This window comes from Halichoerus grypus, chromosome 10, assembly GCF_964656455.1.
Source record: "Halichoerus grypus chromosome 10, mHalGry1.hap1.1, whole genome shotgun sequence".
NCBI lineage: Eukaryota > Metazoa > Chordata > Mammalia > Carnivora > Phocidae > Halichoerus > Halichoerus grypus.
The window spans coordinates 124,941,911-124,965,183 of NC_135721.1; the positions used below are offsets into that span (position 1 = coordinate 124,941,911).

At 51.1% G+C, this 23,273-nt stretch overlaps 1 protein-coding gene across 3 annotated transcripts in view; it reads right to left on the reverse strand.

Moving 5' to 3' along the window:
• Positions 1–725: 725 nt before the first annotated feature.
• Positions 726–23,273, reverse strand: part of ELMO2 (engulfment and cell motility 2) — a 38,467-nt gene continuing 15,919 nt past the window's right edge. For all 3 annotated transcript variants that reach the window (XM_036069671.2, XM_036069672.2, XM_078057255.1), the window contains 15 exons: positions 21,679–21,778; positions 20,409–20,560; positions 17,879–17,957; positions 14,748–14,798; positions 9,876–9,998; positions 9,386–9,520; positions 8,705–8,809; positions 8,517–8,625; positions 7,968–8,104; positions 6,753–6,916; positions 6,533–6,645; positions 6,243–6,350; positions 5,197–5,279; positions 3,507–3,584; positions 726–2,291 (listed from right to left, as the gene is read on the reverse strand). In XM_036069671.2, coding sequence (XP_035925564.1) covers positions 2,091–2,291; positions 3,507–3,584; positions 5,197–5,279; positions 6,243–6,350; positions 6,533–6,645; positions 6,753–6,916; positions 7,968–8,104; positions 8,517–8,625; positions 8,705–8,809; positions 9,386–9,520; positions 9,876–9,998; positions 14,748–14,798; positions 17,879–17,957; positions 20,409–20,560; positions 21,679–21,778 — 1,738 coding nt within the window. In that variant the 3' untranslated portion in view covers positions 726–2,090. The remainder of the gene's footprint in view (positions 2,292–3,506; positions 3,585–5,196; positions 5,280–6,242; positions 6,351–6,532; positions 6,646–6,752; positions 6,917–7,967; positions 8,105–8,516; positions 8,626–8,704; positions 8,810–9,385; positions 9,521–9,875; positions 9,999–14,747; positions 14,799–17,878; positions 17,958–20,408; positions 20,561–21,678; positions 21,779–23,273) is intronic.

Genomic DNA, 23,273 nt, shown 5'->3' on the forward strand with positions numbered 1-23,273 from the left:
CTTCCCCGGCCCCTCTGAATGGAAGGTTCAAGCCCAGAGTGTAAGCAGTGCATTATGCAAACCCCTGCTGCCCCCTGCCCCCGCCAGCTGGCATCCTGCAGCCGAGTTTGTTCATTCAGCACTTACCGAGTACCCACAATGGCACCCATCACTGCCCGAGGTCTTGGCTGTGTTCAATCCTCAAGGCCTGCACTGCACGCACTTGCTGTGCCTTTCGAAAGAGCTTGTCCTCGCCCCCTTCTCCCTCAGAGGGAAAAGAAAGTATCTATTTTCATCACCACCCTCATTCAAGCCTCCCAGCTACCAAGGCTGAGTTTTGGAGCAACAGCCTAAAACACCAGCTGGAAGGCTGGGCACTAAGCACCGGCGACACACAGGGTGAAGAACGTGTCTTCTTTGTAAGTCACAAGAATGTGAGCTGTTCCCTGGCTGTGTCCCTGGCAGGGGGGAGAGGGAGGCTATGCTCATGGGGGTGTACGGTATGCCGTTCCCGGCCGTGCCCGGCAAGCTGCAGCAGAAAACACTTTGTCCTGGTGCAACAATCTGTGAGCATCCTGAACTGTCGAGGTGTGTGTGTGTGTGCGCGCGTGTGTGTGTGCGTGCACACGCCCAGGGAGGGCAAAGTGGTTGAAAAGACATAATGAAATGAAAGCTTGTCAAGGTGAAAGCTCCCTTGGGCGGAGAGCAAGTACAGAGAAACAGCTGTTAATAGGTACCACGGTACGTACATGAAAGAGTATTTATTGAAAACATGGTTACTGATGGGAAGCTCCTGGCTGCTCTCGGTTACTCTCTTGGCTCACAACTGGAAGTGGTATTTTTCTTTTTCTTTTTTTTGTTTTAGGGAGAGCCTCCAATTTTATTTTCCCTCAAACATTCCGTCCTAGGATAGGTAGATCTTATATAAATATATATACACGTCTGTATAAGTATGGCCTCTAGTAAAGAAAATATATAGTACACTCTTCATCGGGCAGTACCTACCATGCCGGCCTACCAAGACTGAATGCCGCTGTGTTCACATGTCCAAGGAGAGAGGCTGGGCGCGTGGTTTACATGTGCCGCAGCACCAGGGAAGCCCGTGGGCACAGCCGTGGCCTCAGCTAGCTCCCTGAAATCATGGCCAGTGGCAGAAACCACAGCACTGGGATGGGAGGGCGAAGGGAAGGCCAAACTTCCTGAGGTCGGGGAGGCCAAAGGAAAGCAAAGAGGAGGGGGCTGCCATTCAGGTTAGGCGGGAGATTTCTCTCTAAGGAAGGAAAAGATAAAAATGGCGGGGGGTGGGGGGGGAAGGGAGTGGACTCCAGTGGCCTCACCAGTCTCGGCCCAGGCCTTGTCTGGGCTCTCCCTGCAGAGTTCTTTGAGACTAGAGGGTAGGATTTAGCTCGCATGTCTTTGACTTGCCAGGATGAGAGCCTGAGAGCTTGGTAGGGAGAACTTTCCATCCGCCCAGACAACTGTGTGGGCAAGAGAGATCTGGTGGCTCCGGAGACCAGAGATGTTAGAGCCGAGCCTCAGTAGCAGCAGCTTACTGGCACTGAATGAGGCCAGAGTGAGCCCTCACGAAGGCGACGAAAGCAAGGGCAAGGCATCTACCAAGCAAAGGCCAAGGCCTCTGCTTGGATCTGAGACACAGGCACGGGTCACCCAAAGGCAGTCTCTCTGAGGCTCTCAACACACCTAGAACGTCTGTCCTCTGCGGGCAGCCTTTGCTGGGCTAGCTCTTGCCCACACGGGATCCAGCTGACCCGAGAGCAGGCTCAGGAAGAAAAGGTGAGTGACTCTTGTTAACTCCAGCCCAAGCAGTCCCTGGCCCGGAAGACAAGGGCGTCTGCTATTCATTCCTCACGCTCCGATCCCAGGCTCCGCGGTGACAGCGAGGGCCGAGCACCCTGCCTTCGTGACTTATGGTGGGCAGGGACCAAGAAGAAGCTCTGGGTGGTCTGAGGGGAGTCTGAGGAATGGCTGGCATTCACTGGCCACCGTGGTCACTACAGATTCTGTACAAGCAAAAGACAAGGCACCAGTCTGTGGGTGTTTCTCCTGGGCCCCAAATCCCTTCCTGGCTACCGTGGAGTCTGGCTCCAGGCTCAGCCGTAGTGATAGACAAAGTCATAGCTGCTGGGCTCCTTGGGCACTGGCGGCGGGGCTTCAGGAATCTGGATGTTCTCCAGATCCAGGAGCCGCAGCTTCATCTCCATGCTCAGCAGGGTGTCCAGGTCACTCTTGGTCAGCTCGCTGGACATGTCCTTCCCCAGAAGGGCACTGAGGCCATCGATCCAGATGCAGTACTGTGGAAGCAAGTTGTAAAACATCACATGGTGGCCCCTGGTCAGCAGGAGGGCCTGCCGAGGTCCCTTTGATGACAGGATTCACCGTAGTCTCTTTTGACACTACTTAGTATAGGCAGAGCTGATTTGGGATAATGGCAAAGATAAAATGGGAGGTAATCATTCACTTTCCAAAAAAAAAAAAAAAAAGAAAAAAAACCTTTTGGCTTTTATGAGGGATTTACATTTAAGCTTCCTAAGATAATCTGAAATATGATTTATTTTTATTTATTTTTTTAAATATGATTTTTAAAAAATGCAACTAATGAATACAGCAAAACAAGACCTGAGTACTGGGGCATCAACTAGCCGAAACTGCCTAGGAAATGAGCAATGGTTGGGGGGAGGGGGATACATATTAGGTGAAAAAAGCAGGACCCAAAAGGAATCACTGTAGCATCTCAATTTTATTTCAAAAAAAGTTAAAAAAAAAAAAAAAAAAAGCCCAGTCAACAAATGTTAAAAGTGCTAGAGAAATTGAACTTGAGGGTCTCATGATAAGGAGGAATAACAGAGAACTGTCGACCTATCCCTCTCTCACTCCTGCTCAGTCTTTTTCCCTGCCTTTGCTCACCTATCTCCCCACCTGCTAGTTCTTCACTTCTTCCCAACAGAATTCCACTGGCAGCTCGGGGCTGCCAAAGTGTCTCCTCTTCCAGAAGCCCCACCTCTAGTGCCCTCTGATGCTCCCCAAGCTCAGCAGCCACACAGGGCTCAAGCACAGTTACTCATGTAACACCGAGTATCTTCCAGTGCTGCAGGTACCACTGCGGGGGCCCGTCAGGCGGACCAGACCCGTCAGCCCCAGAGCCCAGGCCAGACCCTCTACCACCTGTGCCCAGGAGCCCTGAGGACAGAGGATCTGTCGGGTTCGCTCGGGAAGGTGGCCATGCGGAGACTGAAAAGGGGGAGAGTTTTCCCAGTCCGGACAAGTTCGGTTATCCCCTGTGACCCTGATTTTCTAACTGCAACTTATGGCTGCTGCTGAAGAGCAGTAAGCTGGGGAGCCCAGCCCAGGGGGATGGACGCCAGCCTGGCAGATCGCCGGCGCCAAAAAGCCTTCATGACACGCTGTGGTCCCCTGCCTCTGGGGGATGTCCCTGTTCTGCCCACTCCTGCCTTCAGCTGAAGTCACAAAAGGGGCGGGGCTGTCCAAAGCGGGACCACACTGCTCACCTCATATTTGTTAGGTGCGATGAAGTTTAAGGTCTCATCAGGGTCATACAGGATGGAGAACGCCAACTCCAACACCTCCTGAAAGAGAAAGGGTTTCAGTTCCGTGGGGGCAGGGGTGGCCTGGGCTCTGAGCGCCAAGATCCTGGCCAAATTCCTTGTCACCTGGCACCGTCACTGAAGGCACTGATTCAGATGTGGTATCACCAGGCCCCCAGCACGTGTACCAGTGTGGCTGGAGACGAGGCGTCGTGGTACGAGCGCTAACTCACCCACCCCCCACCTGAGTCACACCTAACATGTGGATGCTCCTAACACTGGAGAAACGTCATTTCTCAACACTCAAAACCTCTGTATCTCAGAGTCCAAGACTGTAGGTGACCTACATATGTAGGTATGTATGTTGGTGATCAGACTGAAAGTCTTAACAGTTTAGAAACCCACCACAACAATAACAAATTGTGGCCAAAGATGACAGAATTTAAGCATCAACAACATAACTGTAATGGACTGGGACAAATATCAATTTGCTTAAATCCATGAGTTCATAGTACTACTAAACAAAACAAAACAAAACACATACACAAAATTGGTCAATGTTGGATGATACCAGAGAACCAACTCACTGTTTTAAAAGTAGGTACTTTTATAAAAGGAAAGAATCAAGCACTTACTCTCCTTTCTTATATAAACTGGACCACTGGGAAGCCAAGAGTAGATGATGGTAAGTTTCTGTTTAGAGAAGTAGTTCAGCTCATAAATGAGAATGACCGCATTAGAACACCACTAGTTTGCAAATCTTAATTTACTCGTGGAAGAGGCACTTAGCACCAAGAGTCTGCTAACATCGCAAAAAGAAAGACGATCACATCATGTGTCTCTTGATAGAACATAACGCCACCTAGGAAGTCATCCTGTCCACCCCCCCAGCAAAAAAGGGGGTCAAACCTGAACTGGATCAAGCCTCCCCCTAAATCTCTCCACCAACGTACAGATCTGGGACAGAGAAGCAAGTTAAACTATACCACGGGGAGACAATCAGCACATTTCAGACTCTGAGAAACTACCAAACAAGCAACCTGGTTTCTTCAACTAATAAACCGCAAAGAGGAAAACAAAGATGGAAAAGAGAAAGAGGAACTAAAGACTAACCACAATGTGCATATCCTATTTGGATTCTGTTTCAGTAACAAAACGGGTATGAGTATGTGTATGTGTGCACGTGTGTGTGTGCACGTAGGCATTTATAAATTTTTATACAGAGAAATTATGTTATTTATAAGAATGCAAACATATATGGAATATTTGATATTAAATGACAACTTTTAAAATTTCTTTTCAGGTGTGATAACAGTATTGCAATTATGTGAAGAGTCCTTATCATTTACAGATACATTCTAAATATTTAAGAGGAAGTGACATCATACTTGATTTTTTTCTTTGATGTAATTAAATAAGCGGATGGGTAGGCCCAGCCACGGTTGTTGAGGCTGGGTGATGCGTATGTGGGGGTTCTATCTGTTTCTGTGTATGTTCAAAACTGTTCTTAGTAAGAGAGCCGTAGGAATAACTTAGAGGGAGAGAAGGGGGGCGGGAGAGCGTGTACTTAAACCGCGACTACCGCCTGAACCCTCCGGCGTCACCGTGACCGTGACCGTGACCGTGACTCCGGCAGGCTTGCTGCTCCGCTCACCTTGTTCTGTTTCAGAGCGCTCTTCTCTTTCATGTGGGGGCAATCCTTCCCAGTGACGATGGCCTTAATGTCTGCAACAGGAACTGGGAAATGAAGGGCATTAGTCTCTGGAAGATTCACGCTGCGAGTGGGTCTTTGCATCAGTGCTGGAAGGGGAGCCCTAGCCCCCAGACCAAAGGGCTGTGTCAGCTCAGACAGAGTGGCCTGGTGCTACTTCCCGGGGCCATGGCCTGCTGGGCTGCGTCCAATCTCACCGGGGGCCAGTTCAGGGCTTTGGGATCGTCTCCCCGAGGACCGGAGCCTTAGACGCTCACGTCACTTCCACGGCACCGTGAGGAAGGCGACAAGGCCCCCAGCGCAAACAGCCGTGCTCACTGCCTGCCAGCCCCTGCCCTAAGGCCTTGACGTACATGACTCATTCAGTTCTGACGAGGGACATGTGCCTATTGCTCCCATTTCGCACGAGAAACCAAGGCAGAGGTGCGAGTTAACCTGCATTAATTAGAATTACCGGCAAAGCTTGGATTGGAGCCCAGGCAGTCTGGCTCCGGAGCCCCGGCTGTGCCACCGCCTTTCGGTAGGTACAGTCTGGTAGCGCCCCTGACAGTCTACCAGCCCCATTCCCACTGGGGATCCCACGGGCTTCCCCGAGCAGCCCTGTGAGGTAGTCCAGGTAGAGAGGACCTCTGACAGACGAGCAGACAGGTCCAGGGAGACAAGTGGTCCACGACCAGATAATCGGCTTGAGACACCAGGACTAAAACTCAGGTCTCCTGGGGCGCCTGGGTGGCTCAGTCAGTTAAGCGTCTGCATTCGGCCCAGGTCATGATCCCAGGGTCCTGGGATCGAGCCCGGTGTCAGGCTCTCTGCTCAGCGGGGCGTCTGCTTCTCCCTCTCCCTAGTCCTGCTGCCCTCCCTGCTTGTGCTCTCTCTCTCTCTTTCTGTCAAATAAATAAATAAAATCTTTTAAAAAAAAACAAAAAAAACTCAGGTCTCCTGACATCGAGTCCAGCTACTATGACACATTGACGGAGAAATGAACCTACTTTTCTCCTGCAGGGATTCAAACGTCACCTCCCCTTGAGGGTTGTCATCCAAGTCACCATAGTGCAGGACTTTGTGGTTCAGTGCCAAGCGGCAGTACCAGAAACGTTCTGGAACACAAGGCAAGACAAGCAGGTGACCAGGGACAGTTCTGGCAAAGGCCAGGGCACATGAAGGGCAAAAGGATGACATGTTCCCGGCCTGCTCCCTGCAGGCTCTGTCCGGCAGGCTCCCTGCCCCATGTGGTGACTCGGAGAGGTAAGGACCAGCCCAGCCGCCCAGACCCCCTCACCTTGCCTCCGACGGTTCCCAATCTTCCGGAAGCTGCTGCCCTCACAGAGCCGGTTCAGCCGCTGCTGCTTGATCAGCTCCAGGATCTCAGGCTGGATCTTCTCCCTCAGCTCCCTGGGGGGACGCGCATGGAAGCAAGGGGAGGTGAAGACACGGCAGGGCTGGTGGTGCCTCCCCCCCACCCCACCCCCCGCCGCCCCCCGCCACCCAGAGGCACTTACACGATTGGCGGGGACTGGAAGTCATCCTGACTCATCCGCTCGGATTGGCGCAGTCGCAGGATCTCAGAGTAGCTCAGGCTACGCAGTTTGCTCTTGAACTGATCCAAAGAGCTGGGTTTGGAGGGCAAAGCTCGAGTGATCTGCTCTCGGACCACCTGCATGACCTGAGCGGGAAGGAAGCCGGCTGCCTCAGTCCCTCTGCTGAGGGGCCAGGCCCGGTGCAGGCAGCCCGGCTCTGCCCCCGCCCTGGAGTCACCCCAGACACCTGCTGGGTGAGCAAGAATACTGACTCTCCGAGGCACACACCTTCTTAGGTGGTTCTCGGGGACAAATGCCTGCTAGGGACAAATGCTTTCTTTCCCACAAATTTCAACTAGTCGACAGTGTGCTGAAATGAGCACAGGTTTGGAAGTCGGAGAGAAAGAGGCTCAGATCCTGACCCCATCTCTTAATCTGTGCCTTGAGCAAGCCGCTTGCCGTCTGCAGGCCTCCCTCTCCTCATCTCTAAAGCCAGAGAAAGGAAGACTCGATTTCGGATATACGCTTCCTCAAACAATAGTGAAAGAGAAAACAGGCCATCCCATGGCCCGTCGGGCAGCTCTGCGCCCACGCAGGGCAAAGTCTACAAGAGAAAAGACTAGAGGAAGACGTGAACATGGTCATCACTGGGTGGTGGACTACAGAGAACTTTCTCCTCCTCATACCTTGCAGATTGTTTACAATGAGCTGAGCGGCTTCTGGACTGTCAGCTTTTGACGGCCCAGCAGTGAGTGCTCTGTGGAGCGTGGGGACTTGGGTGTGCGTCAGGAATGACTACTGAGTGGATAGCCAGGACGGGCCTATCCTGCCAGTCCACACCTCTCCCTAACGTTTCCTGGCCACGGAACCGCAGCAGGGCCTGACATAGTAAGTGCTCAGTCAACCAGCGCTTGTACGGTTAGGCTTAGCCTCCTGCCCTCTACGGGACATAGGCGGGGAGGTACTGGCTCCTCTGGGGCCATGAGGGGCCCAGGGCACCGAGGGGCAGACCCCTGCTCCAGGCCACAGAGGAAGCACAAGCAGAGGGGCCCGAGGTTCTCAGGTGTGGCATCTTGTGACCCGGGGCTGCCGACACGCTGGTTTCCCAGCTCAGGGGCTCCCCAGGCTCCGGAGAGTGGTCACAGACTGTCACGTGACGGCCTCAAGCTGTGGGCGTCAGAGCTCCGTGACACGGACCTTGTTGAAGTCCTCGGCTGTCGCCCTCATCTCCTTCCAGGTCTTGTTCAGCAGCTGGATGCAGATCCCGAAGAGCTCCTCAAACGCGCGGTCATGGGTAAAGAACATCGGGTGGTAGTCGTTGCGGCCCTCGTTGGCTACGGAGGAAGAGAAGCAGGGAGGGTGAGGCTGGGCGCTCACGTGCACTCAAGTCCCGAGGAACAAAAGCAGACCAAGGCCAAGGTGAGTGAAGAGTGTGGGATGGGCCTTTCTCTACTTGCTCAGCTTTCTTCTCTCGGTCTGGCTCTGCCCTCTCTCAGGCTCGGCTAGCCTGACACACGGGGCCAAATGGATGGAGGCGCAGCTCCTGAACACGTGAAATGACCCGCTCAAACCAAGCAGCAGCCATGATTCCCAAAAGCGAGGATAAGACGGCTCACGGCTCACCCGGTGACTGCCCACACAAAGCACACTAGTTGTCCCGTCTGACCCCTAGCTTTGTAACCCCGAGTCCCCCTAGGCTCCTGATTACGGAGTCGCTGAAAGAAGAGGGGGGTGGCTGGGACTTACGCAGCTCCCCAACCTGCAGGATTTCACAGAGCATTTTGGTGAGCTCGATGGCGCTGCGGCCGAAGGGGCACTCGTGTTTGTCCTCCCGGCTACTGTTCTCCAAGACGATCTGGGGGGAGGAAGGCAGGGGGATTAGGGAGGCGAGACATGTGGTGGCAGGGCTGAGCCAGCTGGCCCCCAGCTGTTACCCGGATGTAGGTGTCCTGATGGACTTTAGCCAAGTACAGCATGTTGTCCAAGGCCAGCATTCCAGGAGGAGTCTGGGTAAAGTCCATCGCTGGGTTGATATGGTTCTGGGGAAATAAAGGAACCGGACTTGAGACTCGGTAGCCTCCCGTGTGCGGTGCCACCTGAGGGGACGCCCTACTGCCCTCCTGTCCATGCCACTAGCTCTTGTGTTACCTCCTTCCTGCCCACCATCTCTGCGAGACGGGGAGCTCCTGACCTGGGACTGTGCTGACTCATTCCGTCTCCCCAGCACCCAGCATACTGTGTGCTGAGTGGGTAGGTGCATGCTAAGTGTTTAATTGAATTAACTCCATCATCAAATGTGTCCTACCATAAGATATCCACTTCTGCTTTTCAAAGCACCTCGCTGCTTTCAGGAGAGGTCCTCTCTTTACCCATGTGACTGACCTCTTGGACCCTCCAACAGATGGATTCGTTCCAAGGGGCCAAATGCTGCACGGAAATGCGTGACCTCCCAGCGCCAAGGCCAACTAAGTGTCAGGGCCCCTCCAGCTTCTTGGTGTCATTGATTCCAGGGCCACCATGATGAAGGGGGGGTCCTCGGGGCTCTGTGTGGGTGCACCCTCTGACCTCCTGTCAGGGGAGCAGGCCTCCCAAGATCCATACTTTGGGAAACTTACAGTAAATCCCAGCATTTTGTAGTCCTTGGTATACATGGCTTTGCGCTTCTCAGTCCCACTCCCGGGGACACTGCTAGGGTCGGACTCTGCATCAAATGCGATCCTTCTCAGTTCAAATATAATGTCTCTTTGAGCCTGAGAAGTGAAACGGACAGCCAGCAGGTAAATCAGCTAACCCAGGGAAGCAAGGAAAAGAAAGAGCAGGCTGGGCTTTCCTGGGCAGGACCCTGGCCCTGCTCAGTCTCCGAGAAGGCATCACCTCCGCCTTCAAGGGACAGAGGTGGGCTTGGCCCAGAGAGTCACTCAGCGGGAAGAGACGGCAGGGAGGTAGAGCCAGGTTTCCAGGGCAACACAAACCATTTCTGCAGACACAATCGAGCACAGTCCCTGGCACGCATCAGGTGCTCAGCGCGGAGCCTAACGGTGGAATGCACCACATCAAACGGCGTACAACTTAAGCCAGGAGTACTTGGTCCCACGGAGCACCTACCTGGTCATTGGGGTCCATCTTGGTCATCATCCTTTCTTCCAGAAGGTTAAAGGTCAGGACTTGCAGGACATACAGCTGATGGGCCATCTCAGTTTTGATTGGGCGGTTCCCTCGGATCACATGCTGGAAAAAGCAAAGGCAGGGGCAAGGGCTGAACCGATTTTCTTCTCCTGAAGACTCACATCCATGCTGGTGAAAAAGAAAGTATGCTGGGCAGGGAACAGGGTTTCCCTCCCACACACGGAACTTGGAGACTTCGTGTTCTAGAAGGGATGGAGCATGAAAGGTCTCGATTCAGGCTGAGATGATTCACTGCAGGCCCCAAGGGCACAGTCCCTTTTTCCGCACTCCCCTGGGCAGGGGAAGTGGAACCAAGGGCAGAGGCTGTATCCGGTCACGCCAAAGACAAGGGAGGCTGCCCTGCTACGATTCTGACGCAGGGCTCAGTGGCTGGACCTTCCTCCAAGTGGGCACTCAATCCAAGACAACAGACAGTGTGTGCGGAGGACTCCGCTTTGTCTTCCCGTAGAAAAATACAATGTTGTGCATGGCCTCACCAAGTAGAGGCTTTAGGAAAGGACATTTTCCTGAAGTAGTATGGAGACACCTACACAAAGGAGAGCACCTAATGCTCCTTGTCCAGCCCCCAACGCTCCCCCTGCCACCTTCTCTCCTATCACTCTGTGTATGCTCCCCTCCCTGTGTCCCCTGTATTGTCCCGCCCCCTCTCTTTCCATGACCCCCACCACGCCTTCTCAGTTCTCACCTCCGTCCCTCTGACGCCCACCCCACTTCAGGCTCCCCCCTTCCCTCATACCCCACCTCTTTTTCTCACATGCTACCTCTCCCTGTGTCCCTTGGGTTGATCAACGCCTGGCGACGTTCTTGCCTCCTATTGCCCTGCTCTCACTCCCACAATGGCTGCTCTTCCTGGCTTGCTCCCTCGTATTTCTTGCTTTTTCTCTCTTACCCGCCATCTTGAATCGTTCTTGGTCTCTTCTCACCCAAATGAGACTCTTGCCCAGTTTCCCACACACACTCCCTCCGTGTCCTTCATGTTCTCTCACTCAGTCTAGCTCTATGTCTCCGGAGCTGTGCTGTCCAATATGGAAGCCACTCGGCATATGTTAGAATTCACTGAAGTTAAAAATTCAGGTCTTTGGTCACACTAGCTAGATTTTAAGCTCAACAGGTATAGGTAGCCAGTGACTACCACCCAATGATAGAGTAGATATAAAACATTTCTGATGTGGGAAAAAAAAGGCAGAAGAAAAATTATTAAATTTCCTTACTACCCAGAGCCCACTGACAAGTCCTTCAAACAGGCAGAGTGACATTCCTCTAGGGACTCAACTGCCTCAATGTTAATACTTTGCTAAGGGCAAAAGGCAATCCTAGCCTGACCGCCAACACCCCCCCCCCCCCCAGGATCCTGTAAGTCTACTTTAACATATAAGAATTCCTTTGGAAACTTCCTTTATCTCTAAACCCCCCCAAGATACATGTTGGCAATCATCCCCCAAGCATATGGCCCACTGATACACATCTGAAGGGTCTCATGACTAAGGTTTTATTAGACAGTAATAAATGACCTTTTCCCAACAATAGCTAGCCCCCTCAAGGTCCTGGAAACCTTGCTTCCAAAATTCCTCAGAGACTTACACCATCCCTAACCCCCTCCTGACTTGAAAGTATATAATGGGCCCCTCCTCATGACCCCCATGCAGTTCTTTCTGCCCATGGGTCCCCATGCTGTAATAAAATCACCTCTTTGCACCAAAGAAAGACGTCTCAAGAATTCTTTCTTGGCCGTCGGCTTCGAATCCTAATAACGTCTTTCCTACATCAATTTCCATTATCACAGAAAGTTCTTCCAGACAGCACTGCTCTAAAGCTCCGTAACTCTAAAGTTTGCTCTGGCTCGAGATCAATGTCTTTAGACCTGTGCAGTCCCAATCTGGTAGCCACCAGCCACATGGGGCTGCTGAACACCTAAAATGTGGCTAGTCCAAACTGAGATATGTCGCAAATGTAAAATGTACGCCAGATCTCAGAGCCTTAGTGTAAAAAAAAGAAAATGTAAAATATGTCATTACCAATTTTTTTCTATTGATTACGCATTGAAATCATAGTATTTGGGATATAGTGGGTTAAATTAAATATATTATTGAAATTGATTGCCCATATTCCTTTTTTACTGTTGCTACTCTAACATTTAAAATGAAATAAGTGGGGGCGCCTGGGTGGCTCAGTCATTAAGCGTCTGCCTTCGGCTCAGGTCATGATCCCGGGGTCCTGGGATCCAGGCCCACACTGGGCTCCCTGCTCAGCGGGAAGCCTGCTTCTCCCTCTCCCACTCCCCCTGCTTGTGTTCCCTCTCTCGCTGTCTCTCTCTGTGTCAAATAAATAAAATCCTTTAAAAAAAAAAAATGAAATAAGTGGCTCACGCTATATTTCCACTTGACGGCGCTGCTCAGACTTCCTTTCCCTGACATGTGACTCCAGAGTGTTGTTCTTCATTTCTCTAGATCTGCACAGCTTAATACGGCAGCCACAAGCCACATGTGGGTATTTTAACTGAAATTTTTAAAAATTACAAATTTAGCTCCCCCGTTGCACTACACACATTTCAGGTGCTCAGGAGCCACACATGGCCAGTGGCCCCCATTCTGGACGGCACCTCCATGCTGCAGAAGGTTCCACGGGCAGTGCTGCTCCTAACCCCTCACCAGTGTGTGCTAAGGCCCTCACCTCCTCCACATGGTGGCTGTCTGCTGCTCTCCGCTCCCCCCGCCCTAGCAAGCCACCCCACCCCCAGCCTCTCACTGCGGGGTCTCCTCAGGGCCCCCCTCCACACCTCGTTTTGCCTCCCTCTGAGCCTCTTCCTTTCTCCGTGCCCCCTCCCTCTGCCACTCCGATGCCTCCCTACCCTTCCTTCCTCCTCTCCTCTCTCCATAATTCATCAAACCATTTTGAGAACCACCCCAGTTAATGTGATATGGTTTTTGTTCACTTGAATCCCCCTTTCTCAAACTTAGAGACATCACAGCGGGGAGGTAATCACTCAGCCCGTCTGAGAAGTCACAGTTGCAGAGCTTTTAGCTCAAGTCCTACTTGAGTGCTGAGGGATTCAAGGCCTGCACTCTTTGGCTTCACTCTGTGAACTGCTGGGACTTCAGTGAGCACGCATTAACCATTTCGGAGCAAACCATTTAAGTCCTGAGTCCTGACCCTGAATTGTCTTCTCTAGTAGAATCTTCGCTTGTTCCAAGGTTTGTCCAGAAATGAGCGGAACTAATCCCACTGAGGTAAATAATAAGCCTTGAAATGCATTACATTTCCCTTAGAAGGGTCCCCCCTCCCACACATGCACAGGACGGCACCTAAGAGGGCTGCTCAGGAATGTGGACAAGCACGCGTGGGACCTATGCGCTCTGCATGATTCACGGGCGGTGGGCCGAAGCGTCTGCTCGCGTCCCTCCTGCCTGGCTGGCGGTGGGGCTCTGACCAGGGAAACGGCCAGTAGGCAGGAGCTGGTTCTGCAAAGTGAAGAGGTGGGCTCTGTGTGTTCAGAGCAGGCCGTTGCTTGACTTTGCAAGTGCTCAGAGCTCACTTCTTGAATTCTACCTTTGTCTCCTGCTTACAGTAAAAGAACTGCTGATGTGAGCTGGGTGCTTACCAAGGGCCAGGCACCCTGCTAAGCGCTGTATATATAAGAGCTCATTCAGGCCTCACATCCAGATGAGCAAATCAAAGCAAATCGAAGTTAAGTGAATTGCTCAAGATCAAAGATTGGTTAATGGCAGAGTGGAGGCTGGTGACTCTAAAGTTCGTGCTCAGAATTACCAAGCCTTTCACACCTGACTTCTCATTTCTCGTTTTATTCCTTTCACTGTGGCCTCCTGGTTTTCCCTTGGTTTTGACAACTGATAAAACGGCCTCCCTTTCACCCAGATCCCCAGCTCTCTTCTCCAGCTCTTACCTGCCCCCCACCCCGCCCCAGCCACTCTCTCCCACCCACATCCCCGCGTGGGGACAGGGAGTCAGCCCTCTTCCCAGAGGCCTCCCTCCCCGCCACCTCCCCCTCTACTTTCCTCCCTCATACACCCCCAAGAAACACACACACCTGCTAGTGTGAGGTTTCTAAATGCCAGCCTGGTTATGTCACCATCCCTATGAAATCCCCTCAACTGCACTTGGGAGAGAGACTAAGGCCCTACTTGACCTGGTCTTTGCTGCGCTCCAGCCTCCAGCCCCAGCACGCATCTGCTCCTTGACCCACCCTCCGCCCAGTCACACACCCCTTCTCGGTCTGCTGAGGAAGCCTCAGCCTCACCTGCCCTCACTCCTCTAGAGGCTTCCAGACACCTGCTACCCCTCCATCCCCCAGACCGTGAAGCTCTATGGAAGCACTGAGCACACGGTGTTCTGGCGCCGTCCCAGGGAACCGGAATATCTTTGAGAGCAAACACACTGTCTTATTCCTCCCTACTCGTGCCCCACACAGCTCAGGTCTGATTGGTGTTAGCTGAACGAATTACTTTCCCCTTTGGGGCCTATTTTAACACATTCCTTCTGAATAAAAACTGTCGGAGCCTCAGGGCAACAAACAGCACAGCTGGCTGGCCTTCGTAGCTCCTCAGAGGCTCCGGGATTCCTGGTGGGAGGGCCTCCCAGAAACAGCTCTGTTGACAGAGGATTACGAGCAAAAGCATTCCAGCTTAACAAGGGTTTATTAGCACCTATCTATTGGTAGGTTCCCTTTGAGCGCCCTCCCCACGCAACAGTAATTTCAATAATAATAATACAACTACAGTAACAGTAATAATTGCTATCACCAGTAACAAAATACAGCTTGTTCTGGGAACTTACATTCAGGATTATGGACCTAAGGTGCTTCTGCGCAAACGCATTGGCCATATCCTGTTGAGAAAAACAAGCAAATGTAAGGCAAGGTGGCAGGCACCCAGCTGTGACAACTATCAAGTTGATAGTCACTATCAAGTGATATCGTGGCTCTGGGGCTTTTTCTCTGAAATTTTTTCTCCTTTCAAATAAAAAGCGGGCAAATGGAAAAAAAAAACCCACAGACCATCAAACATATTTTATACTCTGAAAAATTCCCACATGCTTTTTTTCTGGGAGGGGAAATTGACTCAGATAGGGCGTCCCTCCCCAATGGCACAGTCAACCACATCATCTTCCAAGGGGAACAAAGACCACTTCAGGACGAGACAGTCGAGTCACAAGGATGCCGGGCAACGGACAATGCGTACGGAGCACAGAGCAGCGAGATGGTTCCCATGCACCGTTCCAGGCAGACACCCACCCCCAAGGCTGGAAGGGCCTCCTCCAACCCAAGGACAGGGCTTTGGCCCCAGTGCCCCCTCCGGGGCCCCCCAGCGCCACACTCTGCCACAGTAAGTAGCCGTGATTCACTTCTGACTGGTTTGGAGAACAGCATGTTGGTGCTTTTGGGTAATTTCTCCTAATAGGGTCAGAGTTTTTATTGTATTTCGTTCAGATTTTGACAGTAACTCTTTATTTATTTAGCACACTCAGGAAATAAAGGATCCTACATAAAGGAGTCTTCCAGGGAGCGAAGCTTCAAGGGTCCTTTCAGGACCTTGTTTTGATCGTTCTTACACAAATTCTCTAAAAATATATGATAAACATTTCTTTATTTTTGAAGGGACAACAATAATTACAACTTCATCACTGCCGAGGACTTGGCTTCCCCAGAAGAGCGGTACGTTCTGCCACTCTGCCACCCCGAGGACCTCCGAAATGTGCGGCTGTTTTTCCCTCAACAAAATGGTCCCAAGGTTCCTGTGCTTTTAATCTTTCTGACAGCTTTTCATAATTCTTCTGTCTCCTCCTGCCAATCTCGGCCATTGCTTCTTACCACATTAATTAGTATGACTTCACTTTCTAAACTGCTGCCTTAATTTAATTTTATGGATAATTCTAAATCAGTGGGCCTGAGGGAGCTGTCACACCTCTCCCATGGAGCAGTATCTGTGAGCACTCTCATTTTTCTCAGAGCTAAAAGGCCTTTCCCTCTCCCTTCTACATCTCTAGGCATATTCCAAATGGCTGACGCTGCCAGGAACATTAAGTTTTACTTTGCATCCCCTGAGCACATGCTGGGCTGGCAGAGGAGGAAGGTGGCCTAGAAACTTCTTTGGTAGCTATAGGTTGGCTTGAGATTAAATCTTGCTGTGGACAACTTACAAAGTGGGTAATTGACATTGGCCTACTGCTAGAATATAATGGCCTTAGACCAGAAGCTTCTCTGGAGTGCTGGGGGAAAGCACTCATCCTCTTTCATAGCCTCGGAAAGCCGACTTCTAAAGCTCCAACCAAGAAACAAGCATGCAAATTCCCTCCTGACAACTGTCTAAACTTTTTCAAATTCCTATGGTCTAGTACACATCCAAAGCAACATGGATTTATCTTTACTCTTTGCCATACCAAGCTGGAAGGCGATGTATCCGTGGTATCATCTACATGAAAGTCTCAGGCTGTTTCTGAATCTGATCTCCCCTGGCTGAACCACGAACTTATGTAAAGACAGGTTACAAAGGAAAGATTGGGCAGCAGTCCCTGGGGCAGACGTCTCCTTAATCCTGGATGTAACACTAGTCTCCAGAACGTTCCCTGAGTGTTCTGATGAATGAGATTTACAGCACACAACCTTTCCCTGGGTCTTGGAGTTCCGTGAACCCCTCGGTCAGAACAAGAGGTTCTCGCCCAGCTCTGACCTCCCCACCTGGAAGAGAGCTGGGGCCCTTTCCACATGGCGGTGCTACTTACAGTGACAGGCAGGTCTAGAGGGTTAAGGTGCTTGTCCTGCCGGCAGAAAGCAAAAAGCACAGAGAGAAGCAGATGGAAGAATGAGCTGTCAGCTTACATTCAAAACAGGACTAGGAAGGGAGAGATTAACAGAACAAAGCCATCCAAGAAAGACAAGGACACACAGAACCATAGATGCTCCTGGTCCTCCCACGGGAAGCCACCAAGAGCTTGGTTCATGATCCCACAACATGAATTTCAACTTCCAGGGCCCATGGTATGGACAGAGAATCTAATAGTCTTTCTTTTGTATGCCACTTGGGCTTTTTAACCAGAGATATCTAAAGTGTCAGAGTTGGAAGGGCCCTTAGAGATCATCTAACCTGGCTCTTTCATTAGAGACCCGAGAGGTTAAAGAACCTGCCCAGCCTGGAAAAGCACTTAGGCCTCCGGGCCCTGGGCTCAGGCCCCTGCTTGTTCCCTGGCCCGGCCTATTCCTGGTTTCCTCACTCGTAAAACAGGGGGCTTTTCCCCATGACACCCCTGTGCAGTACCCGGGGCATAGGCTGCTACTCCCATATCACAGGAGAGGACACTGGGCCTCAGAACAGAGCTGCGTGCATCGTGCCGCACAGCTAATGGGCCGGGGAAGAAAGCAGCTTTGAATCTGAGGATCTTTATACATCAAACTTCATGCCAAGTCCCCCCACTCTGGCTTCCTTAAGTAAGGATCTCATTTGTCCCACTTTCCTTGGACTGGACGGTGATGCCGAGAGGGTCCTCTCCCTTCTCGATCCTCTAGCCTGGGTTGGCAACGAAGACCAGCCTGGGCTTGTCGTCTAGCTGTGTATACGAGGTCTTTTTGGAAGACAGCCACCCCCGCTTGTTTACCTATTGTCAGAGGCTCTTCATGCTATAATGACAAAGTTGACTGGCTGCCACACAGGCCACGAGCCCACAGAGCAAAAGATATTTACTCTTGGGCCCTTCGGAGGAAAAAGTCTGCAGGCCATGCTCTGACCTGAGACCTGGGCCTCCCAGGCCTTCCTTAGCAAGGCCGCTCTGAGGGCCCCTGACACAGAGGGGCGGGAGGAAGGACTCTTGGGGAAATGGCCGTGTGACGGCTGTCTGCACAACAGAGGGTGCGTGGGAGACAATTCTTCTCCTGGAAGAGCCCAGATGAAAAGCTTGAAAAGGCAGCCACAGACCTGTCGCTTGTCCTCAGGAGCCTTCAGGAAAAGCGCGTTAATCAGTGCAATGGCGTAGGTCTGAATCTCCTGGTTGGAGCTGTGCCAGTGGAGAAAGAAGGCAGAGGGCGATTAGAACACTGACCAGCGAGAGGACACTCAGCTGCATCTGCAACAGTCGCTCACAGATGGTAATCAAACAATCATCCAGGGTGACATCTCAAAAGCCTTAAAAGTGGGCATACTCCGTGACCTGGCAACTCTACTAATAGCAATTTATCCAAAGACAGTAATCAGGGAGCTGGGCAAGATGTATTGGCAAAGCGTTTCATTCAACTATTGTCAAAAAAAAAAAAAAAGAAAAGAAAGAACAGAACGGTAAATAATCCAAATGTCCACAATCAGAACTCTGTTTATACACATTAAAGTCCTAAGTCGTCATTAAAAATCACGTTGTAAAGGTTCTTCACCCCGGATTTGGGGATGGGTTTGGAGTGTCTGTAAACCCTAGAAACAGTGCAAAAATTATTCCACGCAGTTGGTTGACTATGTGTTATTTTCTCCAAGGAAGTGAGAGTCTATAACTGTTACTGGATTTTCAAAGGCATATGGGATACAAAAAAGATGTAGAACTACCCTTTTAGAAAAATCTTTAACATGGGGAAATGTTCAAGAGCTATTACTCGGTAAAAAAAGCCAAGGTACACAGAGTATGTAGAGTAAGCTCTCGGTTCTGTTAAAAGTATGCATGGAAAAAACGACTAGCAGGGCAGTCAGTTTAATGTGACAGTGGTTCTGTCGGGAGGTGGGGAAATGGGCAAAGGATTTACTCTTTGTGCTTTTCTGTATTTTCAAAGTCTTCGACTACAAACTTGTTTCATTTTAAAACAAATTAACTACAACCATTCTGTGGAATCTTATAATCCTAGCACTTGGCAAGATGTCTCCACCTGCCACACTGGGGGTACACTCGGTGGCCGGCAGACTTCCTGGTCAGGTGCGGGGCATCCTGGCGGTCTCATGGAAGGTACTCAGTGTCCCAGCCCAAACAGCAGAGAACATAATGTCTAGTAACAGCTACGGGCTGAAAATAGTCGCAGACCGACCCCTAAGAAATGCCATGCTCCTCTGTCATCCTTGGGGGACACAGCTGGGTCATTCCCGATTCAGAAAGGAAGAAATAGAGAAAAGTCTGATGTCAGGAAAATCAGAACTCTCCATCTGGAGTTTATAAAGTTCCCTTCACTTCAAACAACCTTTTTGGCTTTGGGGTATGAAAACAGAGACTGAAGAATTCCTTAGAAGTGACAAGGAGACATCAGAACTGCAAATTGTGCTTTCTTATGACTTGGATTAGTTGGGGGCGGGGGGTACAGGTCGGGAGCAGAGCTGAGTGAAACTGGGAACTGACAGGGCATTTGGCGGCATCTGCCCACGTCCGATTTGCTAAAAGGGAGCAAGACTCAGAAAGGAGTCAACAGTATCACCATGTTGTTTGGGTGAGTCCAGGCCCCTCAAATTGTATTAGAGGGCTTAAAGTGAAGTGAAAAGAATGGAGAGGAGAGGAACAGTGCTCCAAAGGGTTCATCGGTCTTCTGGTTTTACTGTCTGGTAAAATGTTTTAGGATGTGTTAAGCTTCTTAGGTTTTTGGTTTTTTTTTTTTTCACTTTTATTTATATTTATTTATTTATTTTTAAGTAGGCTCTGCACCCAGCGTAGAGCCCAATGCAGGGCTTGAACTCATGAGATCAAGACCTGAGCTGAGATCAAGAGTAAGACGCTTAACCGACCGAGCCACCCAGGCACCCCTGTGCTAAGCTTCTTAGAAAACAGAGAAAAGCAAACAACTCCTGAAATGAATACCTATCCTGTGCTGGCCACAGATGCAAGATCTTTTATCTCCTTTGATCCTCACAAGTCTGAGTGGTGGGGAGGACTAACCCCAGTCTAGAGAGGAGGAAACCGAGACCAGGTGAGACCAGGAAACTTGCTGAAGGCAGAGACCTGGTCAGTGTGCAGGAGAGCCAGGATCTGACGGTAGCCTGAACTCATGCCCTATGAGATATTTTTTGCTACCCCCTACAGCGTACCTCTCGTTAGCTAAATGTTCACTGAACAAACACTAATTGACTTCTACTTAAATCAAAGCAGGGGATCCACAAAGGATTGGTCCTTCTTCCCAGAGAGTTCAAAATTTAAAATGGGAGACAGGTAACAAAAATAAAGGATTTATATCATTGTCATAGGTACAAAGAGAGACTATTTGGCCCAGAGAGGAGAGAGCATCTAATTCTGCCAGCGTGTGGTGGGACAGAAAGGCTGGGAGCACTCAGCTTCATCCTGAGGGACGAGGAGCACCACGGAGCATTTTAGCAGGAGCATGACATGATCGGGTCCAAATCCTGGGAGCGTCCCAGCAGCAGTGTGGATGTGCTGATGAATGAGTGAACAAGCAGCCCAGCGGTGTGGAACACAAGCAAAGGAGGAGGCCTGGGAGATGGCCAGAGGATGAGAGGTGAGAGGGAGGCTGGGGCAGGGTCTCTTACTCACACCTGGAGGTGAGAGATGAGCTGTCCCACGGTGATTTCCTCCGCGATCTTCTGGTACAGACTCTGGCTGTTCAAGACCATGCTCTCCAGGATGGCCAGGGACCTCTGAAGGATGGACACGTCCACCATGGGCTGGCTCACATACCCTGCAATCTACAGCCAGCGAGGGCCGGTCAGTCAGGAAGCCCAGGGCCCAAGAGTGCTGGACGGCTTGGGTTTCTGATGTTGGCCCACGAAGGCTCTCCTCCCAGGTGTGCGGCCCACACTGGGGCAGCTGTCCCCATGTGGACAGTGGTATCTGGTTTATGGCCACCCTGGCCGATATGCCAGGATTTCCCTAGGCATGGGCAACTCCATTTGTCAAATGACAAATGATCCAAGCCAACTGTGTTTCCTCAAAATCTAAGGGCTCAATCCTTTGTTTTCAAAATAAGGGTTGAGGCATGAAAACGCTAAGTGTAGAAAGCAGAGGATCTTCCTGAAACTGGGATCTCCTTTTATCTCCATGTACCCTTCTCCTGACACACGTTCTGCCCCTACGTGCACACAGGACAGCAGAGACTCGGGAGGCAGGAAGGCCTCAAAGTCTTGTAATCTAATAACTCCCCATTATTCTCAACCCCCATTATAATGTCCCTGACACATGGTCATTTCACTTTTGCCTAAATATCTCCAGCATCAGGAAGTTCCCAATGTCCCAAGCCAATGACAGGTGTGATTCTAGGTCGGTGGATACATGACTCATTGGCTTTAGTCCAGTTTTGAGAATTGACACCTCCCCTTCCTATAGAAGAAAGGAAGGCTAAAGTAGAAGTATCCCCTCCCACCCGCCGAGTTCGATGTGACGATCCAAACAGGCTGCTTTGCAGATCTGTCAACAGAAGGCAGACTTAGAAATCTAAGGCGGAGAAAATGAACATGTATAGCCAAAGAGAAGGGAGTGCTCAGGAAGCAGTTCGGAAGCTCAGGGCTGCCACTAGTGGCCCGGCTGGTGTCATCCCAAGTCTCACTGACAATCCCATCCCGCTTGGGCCACACACACCCAGTTCCCAGAGCCTGTTTCCATCTTCTTAGAGCAGGCCCTGAGAGAACAGGGAAGCAACTCTTTCAGGAGCCCCAGGAAGACCCGAGCGTGCGGATGAAAAATTGGGCCTTGGGCATAGAAAGCTGACCCTCAGCAGAACGGCTGTCTTGCATGCATTTCTCCATAAACTGACAGGACAACCGGCCACAGAGGGAGGAGGAGGACGACGGAATGCTGGAGGCCTCACCTGCTTAATGAAGGTGATTGAAACCATGTCCCAGGAGACAATGCCGTGGTCCATGAGCTCTAAGAAGGCAGTCAAGGTGAATGCCAGCATCTCACTGTAGCTGAGACATAGGCAAAACACACACAAAATTGGACAAAGATTCAGAGCCGGGGGACACAGGTGTGGCAGCAGCCGCGACGGGGACGGATTTCAGCAAAAGCGCCAGGGACAGTCAGCACAGCTGTGAGTAAGCTCCTGCATGCACACCTGGCCAGGTGTGCAGCAGACTCTGTCCAGGTATCCATCTCTGGGAAAAAAGAGCTGCCAGGGGATTGGCTTTCCTTCCCCACATCACCTCACCACAGGGGAACACGCGCACTCATTTGTTTCCCCAAACCAAGAAAGGTATCAGACCTTTACAATCCCAACACTTGGCAGGGGTACCCAAGGGAGCTTACCGCCCATGTTCAAGGCCAAGAGGCAGCAGTGCAGGACAAAGAGTACTAATTTCGGACAGGGGCGCAATTCCTGTTCAACTATTTACTAACTGTGCAAATTTTATCTTTTCAAACTTCAAATTCCATCTCTGTAAAACTGAGTTAATCTCACAGCATGAAGATCATAGGGTCGTGGCGAGGGCAAGATGACAATGCGTGCAACACGCTGGCTGCAGTGCTGATGGAGAATGGGGATTCCAATGCCTTCTCTCCTGTGTCCCTCCTCTTTCTACACACCACCCTTTACGCAGCTGCACGGTGCTCTTGGCAAGGCAGGGTCAGACCCGTTAACAACACTCCCCGTGACAGCACTGCGGTGTAAGCAGCATCCCCATTTTAAAGAGGAGGAAACCAAGGCCAGCCTAATGCTACACCCCCTGGAGACGGCAGAAGTCTCTGATGGCTGCTGAAGGCTTCAGGATGTCCGTGCTGCTGCAAAATCCAAAACTTAAAACAAACACTCATGATTAGGTGCCTGGTTTGGCTGAAAATTTCAATAGCTTGGTCCATCAGCTGAAAAGAAGATTTCTGCCTCCATCTGTGCCACCTGAGAGGGACAGAAAGCCACCACAGGCCTAGACGCTAACTAAATAGCTGTTCATTCACGGCTGACCACGGGCATGCTGTCCCGCCACACTCATCTTAGCACTGGAGAATCAGAGATGTCTGTGACCTACGCAAAGTCCTGGAGCTCGTCCTCCCTGTGAAAATGGGCGGTAGGGAGATGGCGAACCTATGGTGAGCACAGAGAAAGCCTGTGTGTGTGTGTGTGTGTGTGTGTGTGTGTGTGTGTGTGTGTGCGCGCGCGTGCACGTGTGCGTGTGTGGAGTGGGGTGGTGACTGGAAAGGGAGGAAGCAGGGGCGGGGGTTAAGAATAGACAGATGCCTGTTCTGGTCAATTCTGGACAGTCTGCTCACTAGCTTCCACCAGGCCAATCATTTCCCATAAATTAACAGATCTTTCATGACCTGACTTCTGTACCCCCTGATTTTACTACTGCTTGGCATCTGTGAAGACCACCTGGAGTACAAGATTCAGGACCACAATAGCGAATCCCTCTGGGCAGAGCCCAGTACTTGGCTCACTGCTCTGTATGCAGAAGGTGTTCAGTAAATTCA